The 22,033-nt window shown below is 46.7% G+C and overlaps 2 protein-coding genes across 3 annotated transcripts; one reads left to right on the top strand and one right to left on the bottom strand.

Moving 5' to 3' along the window:
• Window positions 1-2,301: 2,301 nt before the first annotated feature.
• On the top strand, window positions 2,302-6,241 carry LOC9266168 (uncharacterized). Of its 2 annotated transcripts, none has more exons than XM_015784464.3 (4): window positions 2,302-2,493; window positions 5,049-5,172; window positions 5,285-5,387; window positions 5,500-6,241. In XM_015784464.3, the coding sequence occupies exon 4, from the start codon at window positions 5,508-5,510 to the stop codon at window positions 6,021-6,023; it is 516 nt and encodes a 171-aa protein (XP_015639950.1). In that variant the 5' UTR covers window positions 2,302-2,493; window positions 5,049-5,172; window positions 5,285-5,387; window positions 5,500-5,507; the 3' UTR covers window positions 6,024-6,241. The 2 variants fall into 2 exon arrangements, with proteins under 2 accessions (XP_015639950.1, XP_015639949.1); XM_015784463.3 differs by having other exon boundaries at window positions 5,475-6,241.
• Window positions 6,242-14,275: 8,034 nt separating this feature from the next.
• LOC4338129 (uncharacterized) lies at window positions 14,276-20,203 on the bottom strand. Its single transcript, XM_015784462.3, has 4 exons — window positions 19,514-20,203; window positions 16,366-16,467; window positions 15,012-15,287; window positions 14,276-14,740 (listed from the first exon to the last, which is right to left on the bottom strand). The coding sequence occupies exons 1-4, from the start codon at window positions 19,988-19,990 to the stop codon at window positions 14,540-14,542; spliced, it is 1,056 nt and encodes a 351-aa protein (XP_015639948.1). The 5' UTR covers window positions 19,991-20,203; the 3' UTR covers window positions 14,276-14,539.
• Window positions 20,204-22,033: the final 1,830 nt, after the last annotated feature.

Below are 22,033 nucleotides of genomic sequence, written 5' to 3'. Positions count from 1 at the left end.
ACTTAACCTTAAATATGTAGTTTTGTGATAAATATGATGCTAAATCTGTAGTTTTAGTATATAATGCCTTAAATTGTAGTTTTGCGATAGTTTGATTAAAATACCAGTAGTTTTATGCAATTTACGGAAAAAAAATACAAATGTAATACAGTATCCAGTGACGGAGGATCGTAATGGGGATGGGGAGGAGAAGGCAGAGGCGGAGGGGGAGAGAGGGCGACGCAAGGCGGCGGCGGCCGCTGATCCAGTCACCGAGCTCCTACCGATGTGGGTTCTCCCACAAAGGAGACCCTTTTTTACTGCCCATGGGCTGAACCCCATTCTGAGATACAGTGTCCAGCCCATCGTAACCCTCACTTTATATGGCCCAACCCAACCCTGCCCTTATTTCTTCCTAGGAAAAAGTACACCGAAGGTCCCTCAACTTATCATCGGGATATAAAAACGTCCTTAAACCGCAAAACAGTTATGCGGGGTCCCTTAACTATATAAAACCGGTCACCAAAAGTCCTTTGGTGGTTTTGACCCTGGTTTTGGTCCACGTGGCGGCTGAGTCAGCGTGGGTCCCACATGTCAGCATGGCCACGCCAACACCCTCTCTCCCTCTCACTCTTCTCTTCTGTTTTGGCAAGCCAGCCGGCGGCTGGGGCAGAGACCACTGGGGTGAGGCGGGAGAGGAGGAGGAGGTGGCGGCAGCGGCTGTGACACAGGAGATGGTGAGGGCGGCGGGCGGTCGTTAATGGTGTCGACGGGGCTGCGTGGTGTTGGGCGGGGAGGCGGAGGCGCGCGCGCACAGGCTGGTCGCCGTCGACGTCGAGCGCGAGGACGTCGGCGCTCCGGCCGATGACGTAGAGATACCGCTCTGCTCCCCTGACCACCACGCCACGGTCACCCGCGCACACGTAGCACGACGAGCCGACGTCCTTCCCCGGCAGCCTCGCGCAGAACACCTCATGGCTCGTCAACGGGTGGCCGAGGTACCCGGATGCGTTGCTCGGCGAGGACACCCGATCTCTCCCTCCACGTTGTCTTACACCGGCTCGCCGGTCTCCTCGTCCACCATGGTGATGAACTCGTCGACGCACGACTTGTAAATCGGCTTGTTTATCAGGATGAGATTCTCCAGGCTGCCGAGCGTGTGAGGCCGCCGCCGTCGCCCGTCTGGTGAGCGGCCACATCTGAACACCAGCGGCAGCGCGAAGGGCCCCCTTCTTCCCTCTCCCCTCTCTATTCTTCTCCCCTCCTCCCCCCTCCCTCGCGCTCAAGGTCCGGCGCCTGGTACAGCATGAAGCAATTTTGCTGCAGATTGCGGCGGCGGCGATCGGTGGTGGGAAGTCCGTGAAGGCGGCCATGGACGCTGGGTTCTTCTCACTCTGACACCAAGCGGGAGGAGGATGGAGACGGTGGGCCGACGAGGGTGGAGGCGGTGCCTACGGCGGCAACGAGGGCTGGGGGAGGAGGGGAGAGGAAGGCGGCGGCTCGAAGGTGGAGTATAGTGGTGGTGCGCGAGGTCACCGAGGGCGCCGCCTGGGGACCTACGGCGGAGTGGCTCGCCGGCTGGGGCCTGCTCGCACAACTCGCCGCGCCGTGTCGGTGTGCCTCGAGTGGTGGTGGTACGAGGTGATGATCCTGCTGTGCGGCCTCCTGCCGGAGCCGAAGCCGGTGATGGCGTCGACGGGGGTGCGCGCTCATGCAGACGACTGTGTTGGTGTACGTGTTCTCGTCGTTGCTGGCATTCGACGTGTCAACGTGGGTGGGGAACGAGCTGGGCGTGAACTGGTCCGGCCGGGCGCGCACCGCTGCGCACGTTGCCATGGCGGGGGCCACGGCGACGGGGCTCGTCGCCATGGCATTCACGGCGGGGATGCGACATGCGTGGGGGCACCCATTCGAGAGAGTCAGAGAGAGACATATAAGGAAGGGAGAGGAGGGGGAAGAGAGAGGAGGCTGATGTGGCCACGCTGACATGTGGGGCCCGCGTGGGTCCCACGCTGATTCAGATGCCACGTAGACCAAAACCGGGGTCAAAACCACTGAAGGACCTCGGTGACCGGTTTTATATAGTTAAGGGACCCCGTATATCTGGTTTTGCGGTTCGAGGACATTTTTTTTATCTCGATAACAAGTTGAGGAACCTTTGGTGTACTTTTTCCTTCCTTCCTATAACCCATACAAGACACACCATTTTCAGCCCATTAGTGTTTCAACCCATACAACCCATGGGTTGGCCTGCCCATTACCAGGCTTATGCAGAACCCATGGATGGGGTTACCACCATCCCTCCTCTCCTCCTCCTCATTTGTTCGAAACCAAACCAGTGGAAAGCTAGGGTTTCGCCGACTCGCGAGTGGAGGGCGCTGCTCGTCGCCAGGCTCGTCGCCGGCGGGATGGCCGGTCGTCCGTCAGCATCCTCTCTCCGTCAAACTGTTTGGTTTCGCCGGCTCTGTCTGCCACGCCCCTCTCTTTCGTCGACTCTCTCCGTTGAGCTCTCTGGTAAGGGCTAGGTTGGGCATCTCCCTCCCCTTTCTCACCTCCTTCACTTTCTTCTCCTCTCTTCCTTTGATTTGATTTCACCCGATTTGTTTGGATTAGACCGTGTCCCCTTCATAAATGTGCTACATCTACTAAAACCTGATATCTTTCTTGCTTGATTTCGATGGAATCAAATGTCTAGTGGCTTGCTTTTTTGTTCTATGATAAGATGGCCAATCATGACTAATGTTGCTGATTTGTGATGCTTATGAACAGATTTTTCCTACACTTATTCCTATTGTCCTGCTGATTTGTGTTATGCCATTGTATGTTTGGCTACAAATAGAAGTTACTGATAAGGCCAGATACAATAGTGCGTTGTTTTAAATTGATACTGACAGATACACACTTGATTAATAGTGCTTATTTGTGATGCATAAGAACAGATATGCCTGCACTTGACCTTATTCAATAAGGTCAAGCAACCAAACATGCCCTTTCTAAGTTTCTGTCTTTCTGTGATCTTTCTCAGTATTATGTAGTTCAAATGATCTGAGTAGAACTGAGGCCACCTCTACACTTGAACTGAGCAGAATTTATAAGAGTACATGAACAGATTTTTCTACACTTGTTCTTTTTTCTTGCCGTTAGGCTGGGAAAGATGGCCAATGATGATATATGCTGCTGTTTGTGGTGCATGTGAATAGATTTTTAAAAAATGACAACATCAGTAAAACATACATACACAGTATATCGATTCTCTAAGAGAAAAATGAGCTTAGGAATATTAGTAGGTGGGCACAGACCCAGAGTGAATATTAGTAGGTGGGCACAGACCCAGAGTAACATAATAATCTATAACCTCTACGACGGATTAACCTTATCACACATAAATAGATTTAGGGACTTGGAAAAAATCTTGCTTCACAAACTTTATAGGGTAACCTCACCACCCACAAGAATAGGTATTTACACACAAGATGTATCCATCCAACCAAACAATATCTCCTGCATGCTACCATTCCATCCGCCCCTTGCTACAACCAACCAAACAACATCTCATCATATCCAGGTTCATCTCTTGCAAGCAACCAAACACCTGCATGTGTATCCCCTAAACCAGGCTAAACTTAGCCTGGATGAGGGAGATGAGCCAGGCTAGAGGGATACGAGCAACCAAACACACCCTTATGTGTTGTCTCAGTTCAGGAATTAGTATGTAGCTAGAGATGTAGTGTGACCGGTCATTTTTACTATTTTTAGAGAAAACACACTTGATTCCTGGCAGAAATTTTTGCTACTTGTCAATTGTCATGGATGGATTGTTAAAGATTTGTGGATGATATTATACTGAAGAATTCTTGTGACCTTGTCGTCTGTGTCATCTGTACGATTTTTGTAATTTTAAGTGATATTGTTGTGCACAGTAATCACAGTGAACATACTCTGTTCCCCTTGTGATTAGGAAATGCCTAGCTAGTGCAATTATGTGATATGCTAGATGTATATATTGGAAGCATAGAGTTGTCCTATGTTTTATTTGGGAAGAACATTTCCATGTTTTTTTTCCTTTAACTTTGGCATAGTGTGCCTATTTATACTTTTGGTCATGATTTAAATGGAAGACATTGTTGCTTCTTAGCTTCCTTCCAGATCATGAAAGTCTCAATACATTCTCTTGCTTGCATTTTTTTGTGTGTTTTTTGTGGAAGAATTTACTCAACATTGTTTTATTTTGGTGCAGATATGTGCCACTGATCCATGAATAGATGTACATGTTTTCCTGGATTCAGCTGCCCTGAATTTACTTTAATGCTTAGCGAATGATGCAGAAATAGTTTAATTTTGCACTTCGTTTTCCAAACTTTTGTTTTTTTAACTACATCTGGTCATCTGGATGCAAAAACATGTCGTTCAAGATGTACAGCAAGTCATACATCAAAATTTGAGCATCATTGTCTTAAAATATGTCAATTGAACACTAAAATAGTGATATGTGTAGATTTGTCTCAAAAGTTATTTCATAATATTGTACTTTATCAGGTTGTACAAATTATAGTATAAAAGTGGAAAGTAGTGGTTAACATTGTAGTTCAACGACTTCATTGATGTCCAAAATGACTTGTTTTGGTGAATAGGGAGAGTATTAATTGTTTGCTGCATTAGTTTTGACACACTGTCATGTGCATTACCTGTGCAAGTGCAACGTTGTTCCTTTTTGGAAGTTTAATTGGCACTGGGTGGTACAATCCTTCCCTCTATGCTCAAGTTTGGTATTATGAATTATGAATCTTTAGAGTATGATTTATTCAAATGCTAGTTTGCAAACTTAATACTTGTTATTAATAGAAAATGCGGAATTGATTATATATGTGTAGTTTGTTCAGGCACATGAATTTGCCTTGCTATCGTTGGTTGTATTGGTCTATCACATTTAATGCATGTACTTGCATTCTTTTTTTTTTCATTTTGGATTTCATCTTCTGTACATACAAAATCGATTTCTAATCCTATATCTATTTTAGATATGGTTTGCTCATTGCTTTGTGACTCAAAGGTATTGTTCTTGAACACAGGTTCCATGTAGATAAGATGTCCTCTGCACACGTATATTTGAGATTCAATAAAGGTCAGACAATCACATAAGTGAAGGTGTGCTTGAAGATTGTGGCCAGCTTGTGAAAGCTAATTCCATTCAAGGTTGGGAAAATTACATGATAATTCTGTAATACCTGGTTCAAACCTTTTGTTTTGCTATCCCTAGTTGGTTCTTGGTCAGACACAGTTAATGTTTTTTTAATTATTTTTACAGGTAATAAGACTAATAACATTGATGTGGTTTATACACCGGGGTATAATCTAAAGAAGACTCCTCCATGGATGTGGGTCAAGTTGGTTTTCACAACTCTAAATTGGTGAGAAGTTTATTTCCCTTACATCCTGTGTTCACTAGGCATGTAATTTGGTATAACATACACTTGTTCGAATGCTTATGCATTTAGGTTTGTTGTTTCCCTCCTCCCAAAGCCTCAACAATGCCGCCTCCCCTCCTCCTCCTCTTCTTCCTCCTCGCCGGCGTGGGCGCCACCACCACGGTGGAGGAGCCCCCGGCGGCGCTGTCCCCGCCGCACAAGAACGCGACGCTCTCTGAGATCCTCCTGCGCTACGGCCTGCCACCGGGGGTGTTCCCCACCAGCATCACCGCCTTCACCCTCGCCGCCAACGGCAGCCTTGCCGTCGACCTCCAGGGCCCCTGCTACTCCCACTACGAGTACCTCACCTACTTTGAGGCCCGCGTCGTGGGGCTCCTCCGCTACGGCTCTCTCACCGACCTTTCCGGGGTCAAGGTCCGCCGCTTCCTCGTCTGGTTCGACGTCATCCGAGTCAAGGTCGACCTCCCGCCGCCCCCGCACTACGTCTACCTCGACATCGGATGGATCACCCGCAAGCTTCCTGCCGACGAGTTCGAGTCCCCCCACAAGTGCGACGACTCCAAGAAATGCCGCCTCTCGTCCGCGCTCGCCACGGCTGCCGTGTGGTTTCAGGTTTGACGTGTTCCTCCCCTTTGTGATTCCGAGCTGTTTGTGTTCGATAGGTTCTTGATTTAGGCTTACTGGGTGCTGGTTTTGCTTGCCAAATTAGTCTCTTGTTAGAAATTAATCTGCTGCCAAGTAACAAGCGAATTTAATTTCTCGGATTGTGTTTTTGTGCCGTCAATTTCAAAGTTAATAGCGGAACTATGCTGAGAATTTGTGGTGTTTCCTGGTCATTGTTTCGTGTCCAACTTGTGTTCTTCCTGGCTGCTCACTCCTGTGGTGGTTAATTTTGACTTGTATGTAATTACCTTGAGGTTGCGTAATGCTGAAGGAAACGCAAAACTGAGAGTTGCTTCCTGTGGTAAAATTTGACATGGAAAGTGAAATATATGGCATATTAGGTTGTTGTAATAAAATAGGACTATTGTGTATTATTGCATCATGCAGTTGAAATAGTCTACTATTGTGTATTATTGCATCATGCCCATACATAATATAGCCCAACCGCCTTAACCTACTAGATAGGAGGTATCTAACCTCACTACTCCTAGTCCCATACCACAAAATAAAATGCAAGCTAGAATGTTCTCCCTCTTTTGGCATCAAAGACCAAAAAGCTTCCCTCTTATGGAGAAGGAGGACGAGTCGAAGATGAAGGGTGAGAAGCATCACGGCGGCGATGGTACACAAAAGCTTGGTTGCTTTCCAACACTTGGACCCTTGAATCCAACACACCCACCCTAGTGCTCAATCTTCCCATGGATGCATTCAAATTTCCAACATCCATTCGCAAACCGCGAACATTCTCATGCATCGCTTCATGCCTGATGGTTAAGCGTTGAATGCTCTCACTTAGGGTATTGATAGCCCCAAGTACCATGTTGAAGTACTCATTTGGTTGCATCCCAAAGTAAGCATATTGAGGATTAAAGAAAGTATTAGGATCAACAAACCCATGAGGAGGAGGAGGTGTCGTGCTTGAGCTAGCTCCAGGGTGAGAAGAGGGCATCGTCGTAGGAGCACGGGGAGTTCCAAGCTGAAGGCGGGGCTTGTACTGCTGGTGCTTCTTCAAATTGTTCCCGGCACCCCCAAGTTTGTCTTGTATCAATCTCATGATATATGGCGCATAGTAGATCCCCTGAGTGAATGTGCCCATTGAGATAGCAATCTCTTGCATCATGAGATTCACAACGTCAAACTAACGACCCTGAATAATAGCATCAATGACGTGCCAAGCCACCCCCTAATATCATCATTATTGCCACATCGAGGGAGGATGGTGGCTCTCACGATCCTGTTGACCACACTGGGCATGGTCCTCAACCCTGCAACCTTCCCATGGGTGTACCGCACTCCATCTTCATAGAATTGAGAGAGATAGTCAATGGAGAGCGGATTGTGAGTGTGCTCCTCATGCAAATCATCTCCAAAATCAAAGCGAATGTTGAGAAGCCTCCGGAACTGCCTCCAAGAGATAGAGCACTAGAGGGTGTCAGACATCCACTTTATCTCACTGAAATCTCCAGCCACCCACACTGTAGCATATAACTGGCAGATCAAGTCTTCTTTGTAGTCTTGCTTGAGGGTCACAATCCGGTCAATGCCAACTATCTTGAAGAGATTATGCAAGCTCTCAAACTTTGGAGTCTCATTGATATCTCTCCAAGAAATCCACTTGTGATCCGCAAATGCTTTCCCTACATAAATCTGCTCATACACTGTCTTCTGGAAAGCGGTGTGGAACCGGGGATCTGTGTGGCCCTAGGCCTCATGAACTGATCATGATGCCTCAAGATGGTGTACTGCGCTGGATTCCTCAGGTTGACCACAAACTGGATAGAGGGATCAACTTGAATCGCATCTTCCTCATCCTCCCCGCTGTCACTGTCATCACCATCTCCATTGTCCTCTTCACTGGCCCCCTCAACATGTTCCTCAACTTCTTCTTCACTTTGAGCATATTCCTCTCCGCTCGACTCCTCATGCGCACTCACGGGATCCGGCGTGGGCTCACGACGACCATGGCGAGTGCGGGGAGGCATAGCTGTCAATGATTAAAGAGGATAGGATATTAGCAATAATTTTAGAAGCCACTTGGTTGAAATGAAATTATACTCACATGCAGTGTCAGGGGCGGTCAGACCGTAGCCTGTAGGCCGGTCAGACCGCCTACCCGCACCGGTCAGACCGACGGCAAAGCCCCGGTCAGACCGTTGGTTTGCTCCGGTCAAACCACCATTGACATTGGCCCAAGCATCCACAACAATTTCACAACTACACAAATGAGTCTAAGATTTGCTAGAACAAATTTGCACAAAATTTGTGCTTCACTTCAAATCGATCTATTTCAACCTAGGGTTATTGGTAGTTGGTTCAAATCTTGTGCAAATTTGTTCTAGCAAAGCTTAGACTTCTTTGTGTACTTGTGAAATTGTTATGGATGCTTGGGCCAATGTCAGTGGCGGTTTGACCAGAGCAAATAGGCGGTTTGACCGCGGCTTTACCGTCGGTCAGACCCGTTGGCCGTTGGTCTGACCGGCGCGGGTAGGCGGTCTGACCGGCCTAGCGGTCTGACCGCCCCTGACACTGGATGTGAGCACAATTTCACTTCAACCAAGTGCCTTCTAAAATTCTTGCTAATATCCTATCCTCTTTGCTCTTTGTCAACTATGCCTCCCCGCACTCGCCATGGTTGTCGTGAGCCCATGCCGGATCCCGTGAGTGCGCATGAGGAGTCGAGCGGAGAGGAATATGCTCAAAGTGAAGAAGTTGAGGAACATGTTGAGGGGGCCAGTGAAGAGGACAATGGAGATGGTGATGACAGTGGCAGCGGGGAGGATGAGGAAGATGCGATGCAAGTTGATCCCTCTATCCAGTTTGTGGTCAACCTGAGGAATCCAGTGTAGTACACCATCTTGAGGCATCATGATCAGTTCATGAGGCCTAGGGCCACACAGATCCCCGGTTCCACACCGCTTTCCAGAAGACAGTGTATGAGCAGATTTATGTAGGGAAAGCATTTGCAGATCATAAGTGGATTTCTTGGAGAGATCAATGAGACTCCAGAGTTTGAGAGCTTGCATGATCTCTTCAAGATAGTTGGCATTGACCGGATTGTGACCCTCAAGCAAGACTACAATGAAGACTTGATCCGCCAGTTCTATGCTACAGTATGGGTGGCTGGAGATTTCAGTGAGATGAAGTGGATGTCTGAGACGCTCCAGTGCTCTTTCTCGAAAGCAGTTCCGGAGGCTGCTTAACATTCGCTTTGATTTTGGAGATGACTTGCATGAGGAGCACACTCACAACCCGCTCTCCATGGACTATCTTTCTCAGTTCTATAAAGATAGTGTGCGGTACACCCATGGGAAGATTGCAAGGTTGAGGACCATTCCCAGTGGTAAACAGAATTGTGAGAGCTACAATCCTTCCTTGATGTGGCAACAATGATGATATTAGGGGGGTGGCTTGGCACGTCATTGATGCTATTATTCAGGGTCGTCAGTTTGACGTGGTGAATCTCATGATGCAAGAAATTGCTCTCCAAGGGCACATTCACTCAGGGATCTACTATGCACCATATATCATGAGGTTGATACAAGACAAGTTTAGGGGTGCCAGGAACAATTTGAAGAAGCATAAGCAGTACAAGCTCCGCCTTCAGCTAGGCACTCCCTGTGCTCCTACGACGATGCCCTCCTCTCACCCTAGAGCTAGCTCAAGCACAACACCTCCTCGTCATGGGTTTGTCGATTACAATGCCTTCTTTAATCCTCAATATGCTTACTTTGGGATACAACCAAATGAGTACTTCAACCCGGTACTAGCTATCAATACCCTAAGTGAGAGCATTCAACGCTTAACCACTGGGCATGAAGCGATGCATGAGGATGTACGCGGTTTGCGAACGGATGTTGGCAATTTGAATACATCCATGGGAAGATTGGGCACTAGGGTGGGTGTGTTGGATTTACGGGTCCAAGTGTTGGAGGGCACCCAAGATTTTGTGTACCATCGCCGCCGTGATGCTCCTCACCCTTAATCTTCGACTCGTCCTCCTCCTCCACAAGAGTGAAGCCTTGTTGGTCCTTGATGCCAAAAGAGGGAGAAGAATTCTAGGCTTGCATTTTATTTTGTGGGATGGGACTAGGAGTAGTGAGGTTAGCTACCTCCTATCTAATAGGTTAAGGCGGTTGGGCTATAATTATGTATGGGTATGGGCTATTACCTTATATTGTGTGTTATTTTTCGTTTTGTTAAACTCTATGTCATTTGGACCCTTCGTGGTCTTGTAATAGCTTAGATTATTATTTGTGAGCCTTCTTTGGATAATTTGTGAGTTGGATGATATATGGATGAACTTCTATAATTTGGATTGTTATTGTTGTGAACTTGTGCTATGATGGATGGTTGATGTGATATTGATATATTTGTGACCATCTTATGCAGTTGGTTGATCCATATGTGAAGTTCACATTGTATGTTCCATGTGTGGTTGTGCTATGTTCAAATGTGAATGAGTGTATTTGTTCCATATTTGTGTTTGATATGCACATGTCTAGGGGTAGCATTTTCATTTCATTGCAAAATGTCTATATGTTTCATGTTTGATTTTATATGTTTGAGGTGTTTGTCATCGATTACCAAAAAGGGGGAGATTGAAGCATTTAGACCCCATTGTTAATTTTCGTAATTAATGACAAGTACTAATTGTGGACTAACCGTTGTCTTTGAGCTATTTGAGCTATATATTGAGTTAGGTTCACATTATGTGTGTGCGCATGGATGACTACCGATGCATTAAAATTGACGGTGCAAAGCAAAAGGAAGAGAAGACGGTAAACTAGAGCCTTTATTTTAAATTGATCGAGGTGTAGGGTGATCAAATTTGCTAGTTTATTTTTAGCGTTGCCGTACTATTAAGAGGGATAATGACCTAGCAAAGAGATGATTTTAATTGCCATATTAGGTCATTATGCATTTAGACTTGTGCTCACATTTCATAACACATTTCTTTCACTGTGATCAACCTGACAGGAGCGGTCAGACCGGCCAAATAGTGGAGGTTTGACCGGCGTGCCCTGGCCGGTCTGACCGGCCCCAAGCGGGCGGTTTGACCGGTGCACAAGGCCGGTCTAACCGGCGGCACCTGAGCGGTCTGACCGGCCCCCTGGAGGCCGGGATGGTGTGCTCGGGGTTGGCTGATACCGAGCCGACGGAGCCGTATTCGGTCGGTCTGACCGGCCACTTAACGTCGGTCTGACCGGCCAGGCCAATGGGGCCCTTTGACAGGGCTACAACGGCTAGTTTTCAAGCCGTTGTAGAGTAGCACAGTCAGACCGGGCAGTACACTGAGTTGGGGGATTTCGCCCCCAACGGCTAGTTTGGTGGGTGGGAGTACAATACTCCCCCACCAGCAGCAAGGGGACTCTCTTGGCACCCACTTCAATTGCATACACCCCTTGCATCTCTCACACACCCACTTAGCTTTGTGTTCATCCCCTTAGTGTGTTCGAGGATTGTCTAGCCAAGAGTTAAGTGCATTTGCTTTCATTTGTTGAGCTAGTGTGGCACTTGATCATCTCCGAGCCGGGTCATCGCTTGTTACTCTTGATGGTTGCCGCCTCCTAGATGGTTTGTGGAGGAGTTGCCCGGTGACTTCTCCGAGAAGATTGTGGAGGAGGCCCGGCGCCGGTTGTGAGTGGTTTGGAGTTCACCACCTTCGAAGTGAAGGAAGAACTACCCCGAGTGATCGAGGCTTGGGTAGTCCTCTCCATGGGCCGGCTCCTGCCTTGCCCACCCCTTGACAAAGGGGGCGTGCGGTGGCTTCGTGGTTGAGCAGTGGAGTTGGGCTCGCCTCAACGGGGAATAGAAAACCGGCGAGTTTCCGAACCTTGGTGAAAAATCTGTCTCCTTGTCTCATTTATTTGTTGCATTTACATTTGTGCAATTTACATTCTTAGAGACATACTTGAGATCATATCATCCTAGAATTGCTAAACATTGACATAGGAGTGTGATTTACTTTCATAAGATATAATTGAGCCATTATCACCCTAGGTTTGCAAAACATAACTTAGTTACTTTGTTAGACTTGACCCTCACCGAGCCTAGCAACTTAGGTTAGTTTTGATTAGGTGTCATTTAGTTTTTAAATCGCCTATTCACCACCCCCTTCTAGTTGACATCTCGATCCTACAGAAGGTGAGCCGAGCGCGATGGGATGGATGGAAGCAGTGCAGGATTGGGGGATGGATGGAGGTGGCGCACCGCTTTGGCGGCTGTGGCTCGGTGCTTCCTCCTCTCTAGGGTTTACTATGCATTAGTGGGCTTCTTGTGCCTAATAGGTGTATTGGACCAAGTTCGGTCATATCGGTTATTTCGGTTAATCAAGACACATGACCGAAATAAATTCGGTCTTTCACTGGTTGAGACCGAATTTTGTGGTCTTTGTCTCGGTCTTATTTTGCCCACCCCTAGCCATAGTCTCGTGCTCCGCCGCCACCAACCTCATCGACTCTTGTGCCACCATGTCCTCCCTGGTCCCCGCCTATGTGGCCATCGTCAAGTTCCACAACAGCGAAGTAGGACTTCGCCTCCAGAGGGGAAGGGGTAGGGGGAAGTTTGGCCCCGGTGGAGGAGGGGGAGGGCCGGCGTCGGCGTGGGGCACGAGTGGTCGGCGCCGACTACATCATCTCCCAGCAACCCCAGCCGAAGTAGTCATGTGCGGCCTTGCTGCCTTGTCGCCGCCTTGACGGCGTGGAGGGGAGCACCCTTAGGTGCGCAGCGCCGCCAGCCGCACTGGAGGAGGGTGCTGGAACGGTGGTTGTGGCAACAGCAGGAGATAGGATTGGGATGTGTTTTTGCGTAAACACCCTCGTACTTCCTGGGATTACAGCGCCGTCCCTGAAACCGGAATTTTCTCTTCTTTGTGTTATATTTCTCAGAAGTATATTGGTTTTTCATTAAAAAGTGTAGAAAGGTAAAAGCGGTGGAAGGATTGCTTCGATATTTCTCAGAGTATTAGGGTTTTTCTGCAAAAAAGCACAGGGTGCATGCACGCCTCGACCGCCCATTCCCAGTTAATCACACCGGACACGGGGACACATGCGTATGGGGAACAGGGCAATGACCATGGGAACCGCGAACAGCCAATAACAGGTGCGCCCACGAGGAGCCTTAAACACAAAACGACAACGTGTATAAGAAGAGATATAGCCAGAAAAAATTGAAAAATCGGAGAAAAAGGAGACGGTTAGGGGAGTTATTGGTTGATGATTACATTCACGCCGACACTTGAACTGTTCTTGTCCGTACATTGTGATCTTTGTGAATCATCATCTGCCAAGCACATATAGTTTGTGGGAATGGACCTGGCAATGAATCTATTTCATTCTTCTTGTTTTCAATATTTAGAACTGTTAGACTTCTCCGTGTGATGCTGTATTATTCTTCTGAATCTATCTTGTGATGTAACTATGTGAAACTAGTCATACTTAGTTCAAATCAATAAACACTTTTACTGCCAATTGTCAAGTAACCACTGTATGATCCACCTGTCTCCTCTTCCTTTGGCTAAATAAGAATGAAAATAATATGTTGACCAGTTAGGATGTTTCATGTGCTGTACAAAAGCATGGCTTATGGCTGCTGACAGTTTGTGTGCATTACTTTTGAGCACATCGAAGCACAGTTTGTGATGTTGACATCAGGCTTTCCTGAACATCTTAAACTCCAAAATGATGTGGTCGCTCGTCAGCTGTGCAGTTGGTTGTCTATTTCGCCCCATTAATGGATGCTTAAGTTTTGTTGAAGCATGTTATGGTTAGTCTAATATGCATTGTTATTATTTCGTAAGCTATAAATAAATATATTTTTGAATTAATGATTCAGATTATTTATGGTGACTTGGACTAATTTGTACTGCTTCCACCTTTCTGTGGCTTCGGGCCTTCCACGAGTGTAGTGATTGCCAGCATCCAACTATAGAAGAATAAGCATTGATTGAGATATTTCTCTACAGCTTCTAGACTCCTATATTGTGCTGCTGTCTCAGATGTACATTTGCTCGTGCCCGAGAGACACATGATCTTGTGGAGATTTATTGGTCATTTTGATCCATGACTGAGTCCTAGAATTAAGTTGTTTCTCACGGATCACGTTTTTGATCTGAAATTACTGTGTTCCAACTATGCTGATTCTTTAGCTGTGTCGAACAATCTGGAATTCTAGCAACACTGATGAAACATATTGCCCGACCGCACTGATGAAACATATTGCCCGACCGGCTGAACCTACTACTATATAGACATAGGTGTCCATAAAACGTCTTACAGCCATGATAAACTTTACACATATTGGATAATTTTGGACGAGAGTCATGGAAAAATATTTCGGTAGTGTTTCCCTTAATACAGCATAATAACACAAAATAACATTAATCCCCCCCCCTTCTCAAGAAAAAGAGAAAAAAAAACTTAATAACGGAGTTGTCCTCCAGAATATGTACAGTCCTGATTAGCCCATGGATGTTATGTTGAATTGGGTGGGCGATAATCCCTGAACACGGAGGAAGAACCGCCGGAGGCAGCGGGGGAAGGCGAAGAGGCTACAAAGTTAATTCCTGGCAATGATATTGAGGGATGGCCAATAGGATGTCCTTGATTTCCAGTAGCTGCAAAGCGGGACGGACTTGCTGTCGAGAAAGTCGCTGGACTTCTTGGAGTGTGACCCTGTAAGATCAGATGGTATTCAGTTCAATGACAGCATCAGCTGTACCTGAAAAATATTTCACCGGACAGAAACAACAGAATATCTAAACCCAAAACAAAAAATAAACAAAAACAGATTGTGTACAACCCAAATTATCCTAGAGAATTCACTAATGTAATTATCCTATATGGTCTCACTTTTGCATTGATGTCCAACAGACAAATGTAGACACAAACTCCAAATAATACTACGACAATGTTTTGAAAAGAAGATACTTCTGCAATTACTTACAGAATTGTGTTGGAGAGAACCGAACGGAGACCTAGCAAAAGAGGCTGTTGAAGGAGAAATACTATGAACATGATGCAAGGGACGTCCAGGAGTGCCCTGGTTGGAACCCGCCTCAGACTCGCCAGCAACATCACTAAAATTGACATCAACGGTCATTCTGGGCACCAGCCTAGAAATAGAACTTCCATCGGCTGCGTTTTCTGATGGCTGAGGCACAGTAGTGCGCAATGAGGCCTGCATGGTGCGCATCCTGATTTCTTCTTCAGCATTTAAAATCTGTTCAAATAGCCAAAAGAAACTTTTTTTTTTAGTAACTGAACTAACAAGATCTCAGAGGAAAACAGAGCAGTCAACAACAATATATTCGTGCATACATATAGTTTTTTTTAGCAATATATACTCCAATTATGATTCATAAACATGGAAAACATCAAAAAGTTGTTACTTATATTTCAAAGTGCGCAGATTGCTTTCACAAATTCTATATTTAGTACTCGAAACATGAAAAAGAATATCATGTCCACATCAATTCAATGAAGTGGCCTCATCCATACTCCAGCCATAATGAGTTTACACCTTCCACACTGTAAAGATAACCATGAAACTGTCTAAATATACGTATAGCATTTGGTGACATGTGACTTGCAACTGCGTAACTAGTTCGTTAAACATACTCCCTCCATTCCATAATATAAGGCACAACCACTTTTTTTAGATGTTCCATAATATAAGGCATGCATGCATGTAGGCAATTAACTATGACCCATTCTCCATTAAATTATTACTTTTTTAAATCCTCCACTCTTATGTTCTATTGGATGCATGCATTGTATTTATTAGGATGATCCAAACTACAAGATGATAATAATTATTTTCTTGGTCTTTGAGATAGGGGTGGTTATGCCTTATATTTTGTAATGGAGGGAGTATTTAACAAAAAAATGAATAACAAGTGAGGATATTATATACTGAATAACAAGTGAACATATCAGTCTAGCATCCAATACAAGTTTCACGATCCACAATTAGTTTATACACAGCTCCAGTTACTCTGCAGAATTCTTCCTTAATGACAAAGTTCTGGTCTGCTAGATAGTTCATCAGATGTTAATTCATTTTATTTAATTGGATTAAGACGACTAGATGAGGATATCAATCTAGTGTTATCTTTGATTCCACTCTAAATTGAGATCTTATAGAATAGGTATCTTTGATTGCACCAAATAAATCCAGACATATTTTTCACCTTAGCATAAAGTTTTGTACCACCGATAATACTTTGTATTCATACCCATTTGTTTTGAACAACAGTGGCATTAAAAATAACCAGAATAAAAGTTAGCACAAACAATACCTGCTTCAGCATCTGCACAAGATCATGCTTTTTCTTGTTTAAAGTATCCAGCTTGTCACTCAATTCTTTTTTCCTTTCTTCAATTACATCAAGACAACTCCCCTAAAACAGGTGTAAAAAAAGGTCTTAATGGAAATTAGGGCAAGCAAATAACCAGGGCTAAAACATAGAAAACACAAAATACAGAGCTCGCAAGTTTAGGCAATGAATCATATCCATACAGTATTTATGGTTACTAAATTGCATTCATGCTTTCACAAAAGAACTTGACACAGACAGAATCTCGACAAAAAAACAGTGCAAATGTATTCAATCGAATCAGTGTTCAGAAGCAATCCAGATGTATCTAGTATTCAAACATGACAACCAAATTTGTTTAATGCATCTTCAAGCTTGATTCTTCATTGCAAGCAAAGAAATTTCAGCCTCCTATGACACTGCCTAAAACATCTAGGCAGGCAGAAGTACCATCGGTTATATTAAAACCTGCCTTGGGTTGGCGCCTCCACAGCGTTTTGCATAGGCGTGGCCGTTTCCCGTGCTATCCACGTCGGCCTCGATGCTCCAGGCAGCCAGATTCCACGAGCGAGCGAGAGGCCGCATTGACTCTGGTCGTTTTGCAAAAAAAACCCTTGATGTTATTGATAATTTGTGATAAATCTCTTGTCTTACATTTATGTGCTCTGTATTCTTACTTTAAGGACCTCCAAGACCTGAAATATTTTATGCTAAGAAGAGAAAAAAAACGAAAAATAGGCCGCGCTTTGAATAACAACAAATGAGAGGCCTTTTTGTAAAAACAAACAGCCCTACCGCTCGGCGCCCACCCCTCACCCCACCCTCCTAAACTGCCAGTGTCCGGCCGAGCACCGCTCGCTGGTGGAGGAAAGGTTGATGGGTCCAAGAAGCGTGACCACGGCGCCAAGCACCACGCTCAGCTCCATCACCACCAGCAAGCCCGGCGCTGACATTCCATCCCCTCGAGCGGTCAGCCGCTTCGCCGGATCAGTGGACCATCGCCGGCGTCTGTCCCTCTGTCGGCTGCCTCCTCATCGTTGCTGACGCCTCCTGAGCAGCTAAGCTCTATCTCCTCCACCGATTAGGGATGGCAGGTGCAGAAGCACAAAGACTAAGTTCGATGAGATCTCGGATGGACCACGGCAATGGCATAGTCGCTGCCATATTCACCTGCAACTCCTCCGCTGCAATTCGAGATGAACAGAGAAATCGCAATCCCCGATATGGTTTCTTCTTGTCGGTAAGAGATGGTCTTCTCTGTCTTAGTGTCATGGTTCCCATTGATTGGTGTCAGGCAATGCAGAAAGATCAGAATGCATTAGATGGCAAGGCAAAGCAGCCACATCAGAATGCATACTCTGTTTTTCTCCTTTTTCTGTGACAGGAATTCATGTTGAATGTGGACCCAAGTTCAAGAATGTTATGTATCATGCTTTCAGTTCAATAAATATCAATAATCCATCTATGATTTTGCATAATTTCCAGTGAACAAAGTACTAATGATTTAAACTACATAAGTAGTGTCCTGCTGTAGGTTTAGGATTCAATGAATAATTGGATTGTGCAAGCAAGGTAAGCAGAGTTAGATGGGAGTAGTCATTTCTCTCTGAATTTATTATTTGTGTCCTTAACTGCTATTTAAATTAGTGGGGGACTATTGTTACTCTCTAACAGATAACAAGATTGATCTTCAGAGTAATTAGGCGAACACAACTGCTTCTAACATTGCTGATTGAAAGCTCATGTTGATTGGTTTTTGCTTGACGAGGTCTTGCCAGGGAGAACAAACATACTAATTATGGTAACTCTGAATCTGCATAGCATTTTTAATGTCTCATTGCAACACACTGTCTGGATATTCATAAAATAACATAGCAGTTTCCATCATTTGCCTTGAGCAATTTTCATTTTGCAGGAATTTGAATGCCTGATTTGTGGAATGTTAACTATTTCAGCATCAGTTTATTGAGTTCTCAGGTCGAATGAAATAGGAAGGAATTTAGCAGTGGCACTATTAAAAAAATGCATTATGGATGTGTGATAAGTATTCCATGATTTTAACTAGAGTTTGTTTTCCTTTTGTGTTTAGTAGCTATCGTCTCAGTGCTCAGTTGTAGTTTTCCTTTGGAAACAGTTGTTTCAAGAAGTTAGTTAGCTATGTTTTTTTTTCTACATACTGTTGATTTAGTGAGTGAACATCTGCTATCTGTTACAAATATCGTAGTTATGGCCTTCAAAGAAGTATGAACAATGCAATATTTTCTTTCTATAGCTTGCAGCTGGCTGCTGCTGAGCATATCTAATGCACGTGAATAAATCATTTATTGTACACATGGTCTTCAGGTACTTGACAAATGTTATCTAGCTTAAATTCGTGAGATATAGTTTTTAACCCCAGTATGGTTTACTTTGTTTTCTAACATATGGTTTACTTTGTTTTCTGACTATGACATGTATAAATATTACACTTCCTAAGTATCGATGTATATTATGTACTTAATGACTTGTACCATCTTCAATAGGATTTGATGAAAACAAGCTGAATTGATGAATTATGATATGCACTATGTGATTTATATTTAGCCTACGTGATGGTTTAAGCCCATGCATAGATGGTTCAAGCTGTTATATGGTGTTCATGTTAATTTTGTGTAGATATACCAACTCTGTGTTTTGGGGAAAAAAATGTTTGCGTAACTACAACACGATGCTCACTCTATTTACCATAGAAATTCATGATTTTTGTCTCTATCAGGGAGATTATAGATCTTTAATTTTATTCTCGTAATATTCTTATTGGTAAAAGTTCATTGGACTCTTGATAGGGCGCGCAAAATGTCTAGTACCATTATGAAAATGTACCAGTTTCAAGATACTACAATCAAGACCTGTCATGTTCATAGCACTAGCTCCAAATTCAAATGACTAAGTTACATCTCCCACAAACTCGTCACCATTCATCTATTGATTCTCACTCTACTGGACATATTTGGCAAGAAGAAACGTGAATTGTTTTTATGCAGCCTACAATCTCAGACTGCATCTTAAGTCCCTAAATTATAGTCAAATGCATACTTGAGCAAACACGACAAGATAGTACAAAGAGTCGGGGAATTTTAATAGTGCTCACCTCTGGATTAGGATCAAAGCCTTCGCTTTCGCCTTGACCTTCTTGAGCATCACCATTGCCATGGGCATCTTCACCTCCGACGAGCACCTCTCCGGCATCATCCATATCAGCATCCTCCACTGCCCCCTCATCCTGCTCCTCCCCCGCCTCTTGGGGTTGCTGCTCATTTTGCCCATCCTCTTCCTCCTGCTCCTGCTCCTGCTCCTCCTCCTCCTCCTCCTCCATCTCCATCCCCTCCTCGTCCTGCTCCTCCTCGTCCACCCCCGCGTCTCCATCCGCGAGACGGGAGGTGGAGGAGGAGGCCGCGGAGTCGGCCCGCGCCGCGCCGTCGAGGCGGGCGAGGGAGAGAGTGCGGCTGCGGAGCAGGCTGCGGAACCGCGACGGGGTGATGGTGGGGCGCGGCGCCGGCCAGCGGTGGTCGGTGTCGGCCCCGGCCCGGTGGAGGTTCCCGCGGTACATCGAGATCGACGACACCATCCCCGCCCGTGTCTCCGGGCGGTCGTGGAGCGCGCGAGGGGAGGGGGGGGGCAGCGGTGTCGACGGCGCACGCCGGGCAGGGGAAGCGGCGCCGGGGCGACGCGTGCGGTGGCGAGGTGGCTTCAACGCGAGCGGAGCTGGGGAGCAACGCCGGCGACGGTGCGCCGCAAGGCGGCGGCGCTCGAGGCGGCTAGGTCACGTTCTCTCCGCTCCGCCTCCGTATCGGTAACGCATCGCATAACGCCCGATCTGGAGCGTAATTGGGCTGGGATTCGTTTGCGGGCTAACCGATTACGGTCCATCTAAAACAAACGGAAAAAGTGCACCAAAGGTCCCTCAACTTGTCATGGAGTTACGAAATCGTCCCCCATCCACAAAACCAGATATATGACATCCTCCAACTTACAAAATCCGTTCACTCTAGATCCTTTGGTGGTTTTGACACCGGTTTTATCTTACGTGGCGGCTGAGTCAGCGTGGGACTCATGTGGGACCCACATGTCAGGATGCCATGTTAGCACCCTTTCTCTTCCCCTCTCTCTCACTCTTCTTAGGATGCCATGTCGACGGCGCCAAGAAGCCCTCTTGGACAGGCGCGTCGATGCGACGGTGCGCGCTGGCGGCTAGCAGGGGAGGAGGGCCGGCGCGGCGGGCATGGCCGGCGGCCGGCAGGGGAGTGCGCGTGTGCCACTTGGTACCCGACGGAGGCCTTGCAGCAGTGGGAGCGGAAGCAGCTGGTCTCGGACTCGTCGGGCTCCCGGAGGTTGGCACCGGCGATGAGGTGGCACGGAGGTGGAGGCGGGGCCGGGCGCCGCGGTGGTGCGTGAAGCCGTCGGCGCAGAGCGGGGCAATGGCAGACAACGACGACGATGACGACGGGTTTGAGGAGGAGGAGGACGTGCACCACCTCTTCCTCTACCCCGTCTCCTCAATCTTCGCGCCGTTGTCCCTCGCCACATCCGTCGCCGGCGATAGCTGGATCATGGCGGCGCCGTGCCTGAGGGCGCTGCCTTCGCCACCCGCTGGAAGGCGTTGGACGAGCTCTCCCTTCACCACCTGTCGCGCGCACCGCCATCAGCCGAGATGCTCCCACACCGCTCCACGTCGTCGGCCCGAAGAGCCATACGCATCGCTATTGGCCGCGGCGCCCCAACGCCACGCTGCGCCGTCAACCCCTCACGCCGTGCCGGGCCATCTGCCATCGACTACGGCGCCCACAACTGCGCCCTCAAGCCGTGTCGGGCCGTCCGCCGTCGACTGCGATGCCTACCGCTGCGCCCCCACGCCGTGTTGAGCCGTCCGCCGTCGACCGCGGCTCCCACACCTCACCTTCTCTGATGTGACCATGGCTACTATGGATACGACCATTGCTCACATCATGAATCAACAAGAAGACATCAAGATCAAGTCCTCCATGTGCTGCAATCTGATTCGGCCACGTGTTACATTGCTGACTTCAAACGGCCGCCAAATCTACATACGTGCTCCGTTTTGGGCCCGTGAGTACTTGATGGAAAGCTCTCGAAGTCCTCCTTCCAACGGATCTAGCCTCATCTCGGAAATCTATCTCGTTTGGCCGCAATCACAAAAGCAAGGTGCTGCGTCTCCTGTATTGGGCCAATGGGCTTGTAACTTTGTTTGGGACCCTGGCCCATGTGGGGCCCATGTGGGGTGCCCCCCAATCTGGTGGAGCACGACCCTTGGACCCTCTTGGTCGTCCTCCCACCTCTATAAATAGTTAGGTACCCCTTCAGGGTTTCTTGGGTTTTGTTAGATTAAAGTTTAGCCATTGCTACTTGCTTGCAGCGCGCGTGTCGGCTAGACCGTCCGTCTGCTTGTTCTTCGGAACCCCAACTTATCATTTGTATTAAATTCCTATTTGCAATATCAGATTGCTTTTATCTTGTTCTTGCTTGTTTCTTCGATTTGCTTGCAGGAATAGGGTTGATCTGCACCGGCAAGATCAGCAACCCACGGAGAGGTGTATCGATCGCTAAGGCGCAACACAACGTCTCGTACGGTTGTAGTCGGATCGTCAACGTT

Source organism: Oryza sativa, chromosome 5 (genome assembly GCF_034140825.1).
Source record: "Oryza sativa Japonica Group chromosome 5, ASM3414082v1".
In the NCBI taxonomy this organism is placed as follows: Eukaryota; Viridiplantae; Streptophyta; class Magnoliopsida; order Poales; family Poaceae; genus Oryza; species Oryza sativa.
The sequence above is the reverse complement of the archived record's forward strand: the minus strand, read 5'-3'. Positions and strand labels throughout refer to the sequence as shown.